This window comes from Hipposideros armiger, unplaced genomic scaffold, assembly GCF_001890085.2.
Source record: "Hipposideros armiger isolate ML-2016 unplaced genomic scaffold, ASM189008v1 scaffold_419, whole genome shotgun sequence".
NCBI classification, from domain to species: Eukaryota; Metazoa; Chordata; class Mammalia; order Chiroptera; family Hipposideridae; genus Hipposideros; species Hipposideros armiger.
In genome coordinates, this window is record NW_017731769.1 from 852,529 (window position 1) to 866,091 (window position 13,563).

Sequence of the window (13,563 nt, forward strand, 5' to 3'; positions counted from 1 at the left end):
TTTGAGCAACTTGCCTTACTGTTTTACATAATGGCTGTGCCATTTTACATTCTCTGTTGGGGCTTATCTTAACTGGATAATTCTGGGCGCTTCCTGGAGCCTCTGAAGGCAGGTAAATATGTGGTATAAACCTTACTGGGCCTCAGGATCCCCTGGGGGAGGTTTCACAGAGTCTCGGTGCCACCCCGCTTCTGACTGTTAAGCTCCGGCTGGGACCGAGCATTTTTAAAGTACCCCTCCAAGTCTGGCGTCTGCCGCTCTAGATTAGACTAAAGCATTGAGCCACCAGTTCTCCAGAGGCACTGTAGAGTTTCACCAACCCAGGCCCCTGCCACCTCCAGGAATCTAGACTTGTTAGCTTTCTCTGGGTTCCTGAATCCTGCTTGGCTGGACTCTAATTAGCCTGGACTCTGTGCATCTGTCTTTTTGTTGCCCTAAGACAGTCCTTGGAGTCTGGACCGGGCTCTGGATGGGAAGCCACCTTTGGCCTTGCTGGCGGCCCCCAGTGTGCTCCTGAGGTGGCCCTGGTGCCTTGGTCACAATATAACAGGCCCTCCCCTAGGGGCAGCCCTGCAGAGGTAGAAGCGGGAAGGTATGTGCTTGAGTTTGGAGAGAGGGTGCCATGGTGGTGATTGACCCTTTTCTGCTGTTATTGTTTTTGCCCAAAGCTGCTCCCCGGGCGAGCCATTTGATGTGTGCACAGATTGTACCAGGAACAAGGAGGAGGAAGGAACGGAGGGGGGGGCTGTCCCTTTAAATCTGTTTTCTCTGTTTTATTTCCTTCTCTTTTCCCATCCTCCTCCCTCCACTAGCACAAGTGGTGGGGCTGTGAGGGCCTAGGAGCTGCAGTGACGGTGCCTCTGAAATATTAATGAGGCTGTTCTCTGCCTCAGCTCCTTCCCCCGCTTCCTCCCTCCCTCCCTGACTGAATGCAGGCCTCGTCCTTGGAGCCCTCCTTTCCCTTACTGGGTGGTCACCAAGGTGCGTCAAGCAGAGGGGCGGGGCCAGGGAACCTGGCAGGGGAGCTAGGGCCTGGCTGGGGAGGGGGGCGTCATGGGAAGTCAAGGGTTAAAGGGGCACCTTGGGCCACTGTCTTCACCTGCCGGGATCAAACCAGTCCCAGAAGAGGGCAGGGCAAGTGGGGTTCCCCCAGGGCTTCTGCCTGCTCCCCACCTGCTGCCAGCTGGCTTGACCAAACCCCACCAATATAGTAGCTGTGCAGGAAGCCCTGGCTGGCCTGTGGGGCCTCCTGTTCTTGGTTCTATGGGGCCTGGCCCTGGTTCCAGGGGCCTGGTGGGAAAGAGAGGAGGGGGCTATTATTTCAAGAAATCTCCACAATGAGTCACATTGCTGAGCCATGGGTCATTCTGGAAAGTGAGCCCCTGCTCAGTGGGGCAGTGTGCCTCAAGGAGAGCAGCAGTGGAGGGCACCTGCGGGGCGGGGCGTCGCCTCAGGCGTGCATCTCTTGCCCTCTGACCCTGCCTCGGATGGCCTTGGACTTGGCTGTGCTGGGTTATGCTCCTTGGTTGTCTCAAGGCATGGCATCACCTGTGGAAACCCCCAGGTGGCAGGACCCAGCCTTTTTTTCCTCAGGCATCAGCCCGCTGGACTCGCATAGTGACTTGGGAATGATACCAGGAACTGAAACTGCCTGGCTTCTAGCTTGTGCTGCCAGCTGGGCTCCATCTACACTGGGGAGGCAGCAAATGCCACACTATCAACATGGGGACAGACGCCCACTCCGACCCCAGCAACTGCAGACTGGTGAAGGACAGGGGCTGCAATGGGACTGTGTTTCCACAATTGAGAATGGGGCGTATTCTAACGCATTGCGTGCCACCGCTGACTTAGAGGACAGCAGTGGGAGTCCGTCCTCCATTCCTTGCCCCATCTGTAAAGGTGAGGCTGGGCAGCTCCACACACAGCTGAGGAAGCAAAAGGCTCCTGTCTCCTAGCAGCCGAGGGGCTGAGCTCTGGGCATTGTGACATAGCCAGGATGTCTGACATTGAACCTCACTGGGTGTTTGTGAGGTTACAATGAGGGAAGCATCTGGGGTGGGGGTCCCAAGAGAGGGGACCCTGAGAACGGAGGCAACACCACACTGTTTGGGAAGCTCCAGGGCCAGGGGGAAGGGTTTCAAGGAGGCAACGTGGGAGATCCAGGCAAGTTAAGTCAGAAGTGCTGGAAGAACCCCAACAGCCTGAATACAGGTAGCCAGGGAGGACCAGGTGGCGGGGGGTGGGGGGCGGAAGGAGAGAATTCCTGGGTTTCTAGTCCGGTGGACATGAGCCACTGGGCCTAGGGGCAGGAGACATCAGGATATCCAGGCCTTGTTGGAGGAAAATGTCCAGAAGGCAGTTGGGGGACAGGCCTGAACTTGGGTGATCTCTTGCAGTGCTCTGGCAATCCCCTGAGGTAGCAGCCTGTTGAAAGTTACAGAGTGCGGGTGAGGTGGGCCGGGAAACCACCGCAGGTCTCTGTTCTTGCCACCCCACCATGCTGGCCAATTTGTGCCAGAATGGAGCAAATGCCAGAAGGTCCCAGTCCCCCTCTGTGGAGGTTTTCAATTTAATTAAGCCAATTAAGGTCTGAAAGATGAAAGGGTACAGAAACGGTACATTCCCTGCCCTTTTGGTGTCTACAAACCGTTCTAGGCAGCCAGCCCAGGCCAGAACGTCTCTGTCAGGCCTGCAGAGCTGATAGGCCTGGTCACTTCTGTTCTTGGCCATTTTAGTGATAGCTGCTGTCCTTGTTCAGACTGAGGTAGGCCATTGCCCAGACTTACAGGGAACCCAGGAAAACGATAGTATATGCTGTTTGGTCTCTATGGTGGCCAACAGTCACTCAAGACAGATGACTTAGCTGATGGCTCCTGTCTACCTTGTGGCCTGTGGAGTTAATGAAGATGAGGAAGATTAGCACAAGCACAATTTTAGACTCGAGGAAACCCAGAACTGGAGCAAGGCCGCGGAGCACTCAGTGGGTCACCTGCTGGGGGTCGTGGGCGTCCCTGCTGCCCTTCATCCCTGTACCCCACCCTTGTGTTCTCTAGGACTGTGATTTCCCCCTCCCAAAGCTCACAGCTCCTCCTTGGATGGCCAGGCCCCATGCCCACTCACCTCCCCAGGTTTCCATCCTCACCCAGGGTTGACCACACAATGGACTTCCCACCAAGTCATTAACCACATGTCTCAAAGATCTTACGACCCTGAGAGCGGGAAAGACATGCTCACAGGTAGTTGCAATAACAAGCAGAGCAAAATAGAAACAGTCATGGGATTCTAGACTCAGCAGCAATCAATTTTGGCAGACACTTTCTGTAGAACGTTCCACCTGAATTACTGCTCGAATTCATCAGATGTCATCAGGTGGAGATGGGACAGAAGGTGTGCAGGGCAGGGCACATGGAGTGCTCAGAGCTGGCAAGTCTGTGCGTTGTAGCAGGATGAACGGTGCAGTGAGCAGACCAGTGTGGGGCACGGCTGAACAGGCTGGAACAGGAAAGGAAATGGAAGGTCCTTTGAAGTAATGTGGCCTTTTGCTTGAGGGGGAGTGGGGAGTGGGAGTATTGAAACACAGGGTGTGGCTTTTTGGAAACCTGTGCAGTTTAGAGGCAGAGAGAGTGACAACACCTGAACCAGGGAAGGTGGTATCCCAGAGCAGGGGGTTGACAAGCCACCCAACTGAAAGGAGACCTATTAGGTGGTAGACTGCACGTGGGGCCTGCTTAGTGGGGGATGAGGGAGAAGGATCAGGCCACAGCTGCAGGCAGGGTGCCAAAGAATACTGCAGTGAGGGGAGACACAGGACCATCCAAGGGGCTGTAGTGAGGGGCAAAATTGCTTTGTACCCCACCCAGTCTCCTTATCATGAGTCTCTTTGGGCTCAGTTGGCCGCAGCAATGACAGCTCACCAGTTAGGAGCAGCTCAAGGACTCATCGTAACTCTGTCTGGGCTGCTGTTGCTTAACCCAAGGCAGGGCCACACTGGGAGTGGCGGGGGGGGGGGGGGGAGGTAGGGGCAGGGAACATGAGGAGAGGAGAGCTGGCCTTTGGTGAGCCCTGGTGGGGGTGGGTAGGGATGCTATGCTGCCGGCCTGAGGAATGGGCATTTCTGCCAAGCCACTGGGATGAGCCCATCCAACTACGCACCATGCACTCTGTCACCCCCTGGGGCTCACCAGTGCCCTGTGGCAGGAGCCAGGCACCTTCCAACCAAATCTTCTCCAAGTGGGTATAGAGGCCGAAAATATAAAAGTTTCCAAAGGAACAAAATCATCCATCTGCGTCCCTTTTAGAAAGAGCCCCTATGGAGTCCCTAGGTGGCTCAGTGGGGACCATACAGGCACACAGCTGGCCTCTGAGGCCCTGGCCTCGTACAGAAGGTCCCGGAATGCAGGCCAGTGTCCTGCCTGACAAGGGCTTGCCAAGGGCATCAGAGCCTGGGGTGAGTGCCCACTACTCCTGTCAGCCTGGGAGGGAGACCTACTGTGAGAGCTGGTGTGTCCTGGGGACTCTGTTCAGGGACAATTAACTCATGTTTCTGCTGGGTGCCCCTACCACCTGGCCCCTGCACTCACAGGACCCATTGGTTGGTCCTCTCCTAGCAGCCCTGCCCGCCTGGGGTCCGGAAGACAGATGAGCCCAGGAAGCTGACTCACATGGGGGTTTGTGGGCCCAATGCTGGCTGAAGCCGCTCTCTACATAGATGAGCCAGACCCTGACCCTGTCCCTCCCCTCCAGCAGCCAACAGGCTAAACAAAGTTCCAGAGAGGGGAAGGAAACTGGTGGAGACAAAGGCAGGGATGGAGGCACCAGGCAGGGCTGTCTGGAGAGGACCGAGGAGTGCAGGTGACAGTCAAAAGCTGTCACTGCTGTCTCCAGCAGTTCTTGAAATGGCCCGTGGAAGCCTGTGGTCAGAGGCAGGAGACCTGGGTTTCCTCATGGCTCTGCCACTTCACTTGGCTGTCTTGGTTTCTTGCACAAGTGAATGGGAGAGTAATTCCTGCCGTGCCCACCTGGGTGGGTGGGGTGCATTCACACATCACCCCAGAAGGAGCCCAACCTGCATCTCACACCACGAAAGCTTTGCTTCCTTCAAGTCCTGGTGCTCTGCTGCCCCACACATCCCTGAGCTCAGGGCTCACCCCCATTACCCCAGCCCTTACCCAGTCAGGCAGAACGACTGGACTGCAGCCCCTGCCCTCATCTCCTGGCTTCTGTCCTCACCCAGTAGCCCTCTGCTCGGTGGTGGCCCATGTCACTCATAGCCCCATGGATATTGTATCCCCGTGGAATCTGTACCCCCCTTCCCCCACTGACCTGTCCCATTACCTGCCTTCTTCCTGATGTCAGAACACTCTTCCCTCCAGAGGAAAGGCTCACGCCTCCACCTTGTTCTGGTCTTTTCTCAAATGCGCCCCTTCTGAGAGGCCTTCCCTGCCCCTGCCCCCAACTGAAACCACGTCCCCACCGCTCTGATGGTTTCTCAACAGCGGGACCTGCTTGATACCCATCTCCCAGCCAGATGGAGAGCGCAGGAATCCATTCAGTCCTGTCCACCCCTCTAGCCGCGGTGCGGGCAAGTGGTAGATGCTCAGTAAAGATTTGTCAGATGGTGAACTGGAAGGGTGGGCAGTGGGGAGATGCGTGTGTGGGGAGAAGACAGTGCATTTGTGGGCCTGCCACTTGGTTCCCTCATCTTCTGGCAATGAAGGCGGTTCCCTGTGGAAGGTGTCTAGGGAGTTAACACTGATGGCCGTTTTCTGAGGCACCTCTCTGCCTCCCAGACCTCACGGGCAAGGACTGCTGTAGGTGCACACGCATTTTCCTGACAGTGTGGGACCAGTGTCCGTCCAGAGGAAATGAGGTCCCCACCATGTTCTGAGGCCCCTGATGGCCGTGGTTCATCCCTACTCCCAGCATTCAGCATTCACTGGTCTCTGAGTGACAGGCAGGGGGGCTCTCCTGAGAGCAGCAGGCCACTGGGCTCTGGGTTATTGTTTCCATGGGCAGTTCTAGATCAGAAATTGGATTGGTGGCTGAATTTGCCTTCAAGAAAATCCTTCTAAGCCAGGAGCCTCCCCAAAGGCGGGGGATCAGGCCCAACTGAGCCACGTTGCCAGGAGGCCTCTGCTGGTGTGAAGGCCAAGGCCATGTGCACTGAGTACAGTTCAGTCCTAGGAGCTTAGCGCACGGCCTTGGGGATGCTTCCACTCATGCACAGGCTGCAGGCCTGCAAGGAGAGGTGGGGAAAGAACAGCAGGAGAAGCTAGGGGCCGGACCGGCAGGCCCAGCAGGCCCCCGTAGTCTGTGCCGCCTGACCCTGTTGGAGGCTGGGGGCAGGGAAGCCCAGGCTGCAGAGGTATGTTGGGCAGGTGTGGACAGTGGTGATGGGGTGTGGGGACAGTGAGAGGGATGACAGCTTCATGATGCTGTGCAGAGGAGTGAAGGTGGGGTGGCTCAGGAGTCAGCTGACTGATCTCAGTGGGGCGGGGAATGGGTGGCAGCAGCATAGTGGGGCAGGGCAACAGAGAAGTCAAGTCACCAGTGACCTGTGGCTGCTTTCCCCTTTCTCCTGTGTGCCCTCTCCTCCCACCTCCCCTTCCACTCCCTTTATCCCATCCGCCCTTCTCTCTCTTCTTCCTCCTCCCTCCTCCTGCTTCCTTCCCGCTCTATTTCTTTCCCTCTCTCCCTCCCCCCCTTTCTCTGGGCCTCCTCCCTTTTTTGCCCCCACCCCCAGGTACCCTCAGGGCAGCAGAGACACCCTGACCTGGCGCCCAACTGGCCCTGTCCATGGCTTGGCCTGCTACCTGGACCCCTGCACAGCACCGGGCCTGAAACTGTGAGCTCTGAGCAGCAGAGGCCGAGCCAGAAGACTGCCTAGCCGCCCAGGATTTATAGCATGCCGGCCTCACAGGGCGAGTCTTAATCAGGCAAGAGCCTGAGGTGATGGAGCTGGAGGAGGGGCACGGCCATGGGAGAACAGTGGCACAGCTAAGCCACCCTTGCCAGGGCAAGACCGTCACTAATCAATTCCCGCCCTGCAGGCTTGGGTGCTCATGGTGGGCAGGACTAGGGGCTGGCCTGGCAGGTGGACCTGACAGGGCATAAGGGCCACTGGCACAGCCTGGGAGGTGAATTTTGCACTCAGTGAGCCATGACTTGGACTAAGTGCACATTTGCAGTGTTCTAGAAGAGTGAACCTCAGTTTTGTCTCACTGTGTCCCCTGGCTTTTTTTCATCTTCTCTCCAGGTGTCTGCACTTGGCCACTTCCCCACTGCCACCCCCTCTACTACACCTCCCCCAGGCACTGGGACATCAGGTGGCCACCTGCTCCTAGCTGAGGCTGCACCTGCGAGAAGGCTCAGCATCTTCTCCTCCCAGAGCAACAGGAAGGATGGGTGACATGGCCAACAGTTCTATCGAGTTCCACCCCAAGCCCCAGCAGCAGCGGGATGCCCCCCATGCAGGCGGCTTTGGGTGCACGCTGGCTGAGCTACGCTCCCTCATGGAGCTCCGAGGGGCCGAGGCACTGCAGAAGGTCCAGGAAGCCTATGGGGACGTCAGCGGGCTCTGCAGGAGGCTGAAGACCTCACCCACAGAAGGTAAGCCTGCCAACAGAGCCCCAGCATGGCCACATATGCACAGGGGACTCTGGGCCATATCCCATCTGACACTCCTGGCCATTGAGGGACATCCTGAAGATGTTCCCTACCCCCAGGGCAGGCACAGTCAAGGGCTGTGTGGCACCACCACAGCAGCAGCTTCCTAGAGGCACTCTTGACCCTGACCATGCTCTCCCCAGGCGGCCATTTCCCCCTGAGCAGGAGATGGTCTGCATGGGGTGAGGAGGTCATTCTCTGGGAAACCTGCAGTCCTCAGGAAGCTGTGGCCTGACCACTGCACCCGCACCTCCATAATCAGGAGCTCCATGCTTGCATCTCTTCTTTGGAATAAATAGAAATTGAGCCACAGAGAAGAGGAAGGGAAGAGACAGCACTGCGTTAGCAAGTGCAGGCAGCATGGCCCATCTGAGTGTTCTGGGTGCCCTGTGTGCTCAGTCCCGTGTCAAGAGGGATTGGGACGAGGAGGACGGGGGCAGCGTGCGGGCTTGGGTTGCAGGAGGCAAGGGAGAGGGTGGTGCTCAGAGTGCCAACGGGAGGCGACACTGGTGGCAGGCTGTCCCAAAGAGACGCAAGCCTGAGGCATTGTAGATCTGAGCAGATCTGCTGCAAGGAGCCTCTAGGGAGCCTGGGGAGCGTCCTCTGGAGAATTCTAGGAACATAAGCCAAACTACCACCTTGGGTCCCAGCCTCTGCCCTGTGGCCCTTTCCCTCTGATCTGGAGGCAAACCTCTGCCCTGCCCTGCACCAGCCTCCCCAGTCCTGCCTGCCAGGTCTGCTGGGAGGCCAAGACCACCAGGAGCCAGGCTGGGCCCCACATTCCAGGAGCTGGAGTGTTCTCTGGCCCAGCTGGCACCTCCCTGGCAGGGCTGCTGGGATTGCCCCAGTCCAGTGCCAGGCCCTCTCTGGGCCAGGGCTGGTTGATCTCATAGCTCCAGTCTCAGCTGTCACACCTTCACCCACCCAGGGCCCCGCCATCACCCCTGTCTCATGCTCCTTGGCCCTGTCTGTCTGCGGGTGGCTCATGGGCTGGAGCAGGGAATAGAGATAGCCCACTCAGGAGAAGGTGGGCCTGAGGGCCGGCTGAGAGGGTGCCCACCTGTCCAGATCGGGAGCTCCAAGGTGGGTGGCCTTCCCTGGGCTTCCTGGGTTTCTCTTGCTTTGCACTCTCAAGGAACCCAGCCTGATAAGGTGTGTCATGGGGGCAGATGGTTTGGCTTAGGGCCAGAGGATCTCTCTCCTTCCCTCCTCCTTGCCCTCCCCCATAATTTGGGGCCACTTAGCCACAAGAGCTCTGGCCTCCCCCAGATAAAAGGAAGCAGATGGGCTTAGCTGGCAGCTTTTTCCTCTGCCTGTCAGGCCTTGTTAAATATTTAAAATGTCAAGGCCCCTGGGAACCTGCCCGATTCTGCCACAGCAGCACTGGAGTGTGCCCGGTGCCTGTGGAGGGACAGGCATGGAGAAGGGCAGGTTTCCAGGTAGGTGGCCCGGCCCCAACAGAGGGAGCTAGCCAGACCTGGTCTGCATCCTGAAGAATGAGCAGTGCGAGGTCCACCCCTCTCCTCTCCGACTCCGGGAGGACCTCTAGGTCTGGGCACCAGAAGTGGGTGGCTCTGGCTCCCCCAGAAAGTGTGGGATCCTTGCACACCTGCTGACTTGGTCCCAGAGTTCTCACTCAGACGTCCCTCCCCCCCCCCAACTCATTCCTGCTCAGACACCGTGGCCTAGGTTCATGGGAGGAGCCATCTTAGCAGTGTCCCAGGCCCCACACCAACCCCCCGACAAGGTGGGCAGACTGGGGGTGCCGGCAGAGTGGTGCCTTGGGGAGGGTGGGGAGCTGCATGGCATATTGAGGGGAGGGGACTTTGTAGCAATCCAAGAGGACTCCAGAAGCCGGGGCACCTGAGTCTTATGCCAAGCTCGGTAGTAGGCCCGCTTGGGAGACCTGGGCCCCTGTCTGGCCTCTACCACCAGTCACAGAAAGGAGGGGGCAGATTAGCCAGGAGCCACACGATGTGGTCCTAATTCAATTCCAATGGCATCTGGCCTCTGCTCTGGGCAGGGCGCCCATCTGTGTCCATGCCAACCGGCGGCCCCTGCCCCCGCACCCTGGACCTAGGCCGCCCTTTGGTGGCCTGCTGGGCCAGTGCATGCAAGCTCAGAACCAGAGGGGCTGCAGCTGCTTCTTCCCCTCACAAGTGAGTGCTTCAGTGGTGGCAGCTGTCAAGACCCCTGAGTCCACAGGAAGGCCAAGGCCTGGGGCTGGTCTAGGGCAAGGGAGAGAGAAGCATTGCTGCAGCATCAAGGGCAAACCAAGGCCAAGGGACAGGCTGATGGAGGGAGGGGGGAGGAGAGGAGGGAAGGAGGGAGGAAGGGAGCAAACTCCTGGCGAGGAGGCCCCCTGAGGGCCCAGCTTCCCTTGAGGACAAGCTGGGTCTGTGGGCAGGGCGGGCAGGATGCAGATTCATGTGAGCTCTGGGGGTGAGGGGGAAGCAGGGCTGTCCCTCTTGTGGGCTGAAGTCAAGATCAGTGCCTTTTCCCAGGGCAGAGGGAGGGAAAACCCTGGGTGTCTGGGAGACCCAGGTTCAGTTCAAGTGCCTCCCTAGTCCTGATCACAGCTTCCATAACTCTTATAGCTCAAGGACACAAGCCCTCAGCTGGATCCTCAGCCTTTAGGAGCTGAGGTCCTGAATTTCTCCCAGACACCCAACTGGAAAGCTGCAGACTCCAGAAATTTGAGCCACAGTCTCCTGGCACGATAAGGCCAGGGGGAGAAGGGCAGGGACAGCTGCCACTCTGCTGGGTGGGGAGAACAGCGTGTGGTCATCGCCTAGCTCGGGGACATGCCAAGGCGGTGCTGGCTGTGGGCTTTCGCTCTTGTCAGTCCTTCCACCTCGGATGGGCCCCGCCCTGCTCCTCCCCAGAGGCCATCTTTCCCTGCCCAGCGCACACCTTCCCTCCTTCCTCCTGACTCCTGCACCACACTTAGCACTTTCTTGTCCTGAAGTCCTCTGGGGCCAGGGCTTGTGTGCCTTCCCAAGCTGGCTAAGAGCACCCCATGGGCTGGAACCTGGGCCCTTTTGCTCGCCCCCTGTCCCAGAAGGAGGCCGTGGGAGTGGCAGCTCCTCAGGGCTGGGAACTGCAAGTTGCCATCCGTCCACCAGGTGTCAGTGTGGGGCTGGGAACTTGAGGGCGGAGAAGAGAGAAAGGCTGGGGGACAATGGCAGCGTCAAGGATCACGGTGGATAGATGTACCTGGAAGGAAGCAGAAAATCCTGAGGGCTGAGGGCGGGGGCCAGGGGACTGCATTATTTCATCTGCCTGCCTCTGAGGAAGGTGGCCAAGTGGGTGTTGGGCCTCGGGAGGCACTGACATGGATGCTACGCCCACAGGGAAGCCTTCAGTACTTTCAGGCATGGGACTGAGAAGGCTCGTGCTCTAGAGGCAGAGACCCAGAGGCTTCGGCACAGGCCTGGGTGGGAAGTGGGTTGTTCCAAGAAAAGAAGTAAGGGCCTCGCTTCCAAGTCCCCCTTTGTGGCCATTGATTCTCAGCGCCTATGTGGACCAGGCCTGCCCTCTCTCCCAGCCCACACACAGCAGCTTGTCTGGGATGTGGAGGGGCCTCTCAGGCTCTAGAACGATTAGGTCAGGGCTCTCTCGACTCCTCAGCCCTTCAGCCCCACATCACAGTGCCTCGTCTGCTGAGGCCACAGGGGCTTCCCCACTGGGACTGGTTTCCCCAGACTTCATCCTCCTTGTCCTCTCCTTGGTGGCCTGAAGACAGCGTGGCATAAGCATCAACCATTGACAATCCCATTAGCCTTACAGACGATTAATTGCCTCTTATGCAGCAGCAGTGCGCAGGGGTCGGGGGGGGGGCCTGTGGGCAGGGTGAGGAGCCCAGGTCCCATCCCACCCTTTGCCGTGACCCCCAGCTCAGGGATGGAGGTCGGTACTGCACTGGGGTCTGGGGAAGGCATTAGGAAGGAGGCTGCTGTCTCCAGAAGGTGGGCCATGAGAGCACGGGGCTGAGGGTAGTCCCTGTGCGCCTCCCAGGCATCATGGGTTCCAGGCTTTTGCTCAATGAAGTTAGCAAGACTGACAAGATCTCTTTGGAAGGACCCACTGTAGTCCCTCGGCCTCCCTGGGAGTATCAGGGGGATGGCCCAGCCCTTCCTCATCCTAGGGGCTCCGAGCTCACGAGTGATTACGTGCCTGCACTATCCGGGAAGTTGGAGGGGCCACACAGACACTCCTGCATACACGTCCCCAGGGTTTGCCAGGCCAGTGCAGTTCCCACTTTCTGGGTGCTTTCCGTCTCATCATCTCCTCTGTGCCTCTGCTCCCCGTCTGGGCACTGTGCAGGCCTGGCTGACAATGCCAACGACTTGGAGAAGCGGAGGCAGATCTATGGGCAGAACTTCATCCCTCCCAAGCAGCCCAAGACCTTCCTGCAGCTGGTGTGGGAGGCCCTGCAGGACGTAACCCTCATCATCCTGGAAGTAGCTGCCATTGTCTCCCTTGGCCTCTCATTTTATGCGCCACCTGGAGAGGAGAGCGAAGGTGAGGGGCAGGGCCCAGAGGGCTAGTGAGGGAGGGCCTGGCGGGAAGGGACAGAACAGTCGGGCTGCCGGGAAGGGAGGAATAAAACCGAGATGACGGAGGGTCACAGGATGTCCCTACCCCAGCGGCACAAAGGAGCTGACGGGAGTGGCTACTCTGCCAATTCGGTACTTCCTTCTGTCCTCGGGTGCAGCGTGCGGGAATGTGTCCACCGGGGCAGAAGATGAAGGGGAGGCCGAGGCTGGCTGGATTGAGGGGGCAGCCATCCTGCTATCTGTCATCTGCGTGGTGCTGGTCACGGCCTTCAACGACTGGAGCAAGGAGAAACAGTTCCGAGGCTTGCAGAGCCGAATTGAGCAGGAGCAGAAGTTCACAGTCATCCGGAATGGGCAGCTCCTCCAGGTCCCGGTGGCCGCGCTGGTAGTGGGGGACATCGCCCAGGTCAAGTATGGTGAGTGTGCTTGTCGTCACCCACTCTGTGAAGGAAGCTCAGCTCCCATTCTGGGGAGAGTGTGTGCTGGAAGAGACCCCTCCAGTGCAGGCCTTCTCCCCTGAAGGAGCATGTGTGCCTTCACCTGTGGGAGGCTGAAGGTGGGAGTGTGAGCAAGAGGCCCCAGGAAACAGACTGTCCCCACGTCCTGTCAAGGGCTTTCCCAGCACTGCAGGATGCTTCTTTTGTCCCCACTCTGTGGGAGCTGGGCCACAAGGCTAGGGGTGGGTGGATCTCCCCGGAAAGGAGGAGACCGAAGGAAGAGGCCCCCACATCCGACAGGACCTCCCCTGGGTGAGGCAGGAGGCAGCAGGGAGGAAGGCACCTGGACCCATAGCTTGTGGTTCTGGCTGCCTTGCTGGCCTTAGGAGACCTGCTGCCTGCCGACGGCGTGCTCATCCAGGGCAATGACCTCAAGATCGATGAGAGTTCCCTGACAGGAGAGTCGGACCATGTACGCAAGTCTGCTGACAAAGACCCCATGCTGCTCTCAGGTGAGGCCTCAGGACACTGGCCCAGCCCGTGGGGAGGCCGGGATGTAGCTGGCTGCACCGTGTGGACCAGCCCAGCACCCTTGGAAGCCATTTGGCCCTGCAACCCCCTCAACCAAGGCCACCCAGAGTAGCACTTCAGGTTAGGAAGACTACCCTCTGCAAGGCCAGAGCAGCCTGTGGGAGGCATGGTGGCGGCTGCTCCAGCCTCAGGGAGGGACATGGGACCTCCCAGCCCCGGAGGGCCCCTGGTGTCCTGAGTGAAACCTTTAGAAGTGGGAGCTGGCTCTGAATCAGCATAGCGCCATGTTCCTCCCCAGTCCAGACTCTCAAGAAGAGCCAGTGGGAACAGTGTTCTCTTTCCAGAAGGTTCTGGCTTAGCCCAGTGTTTAT

The 13,563-nt window shown here is 58.6% G+C and overlaps 1 protein-coding gene across 7 annotated transcripts in view; it reads left to right on the forward strand.

Annotated features, from left to right (window-relative positions):
• The window catches only part of ATP2B3 (ATPase plasma membrane Ca2+ transporting 3), a 70,412-nt gene that overhangs the window by 12,593 nt on the left and 44,256 nt on the right, over window positions 1-13,563 (forward strand). For all 7 annotated transcript variants that reach the window (XM_019664298.1, XM_019664294.1, XM_019664296.1 and 4 more), the window contains exons 2-5: window positions 7,256-7,608; window positions 11,992-12,189; window positions 12,383-12,640; window positions 13,048-13,173. In XM_019664298.1, the coding sequence (XP_019519843.1) occupies window positions 7,401-7,608; window positions 11,992-12,189; window positions 12,383-12,640; window positions 13,048-13,173 (790 nt within the window). In that variant the 5' untranslated portion in view covers window positions 7,256-7,400. The remainder of the gene's footprint in view (window positions 1-7,255; window positions 7,609-11,991; window positions 12,190-12,382; window positions 12,641-13,047; window positions 13,174-13,563) is intronic.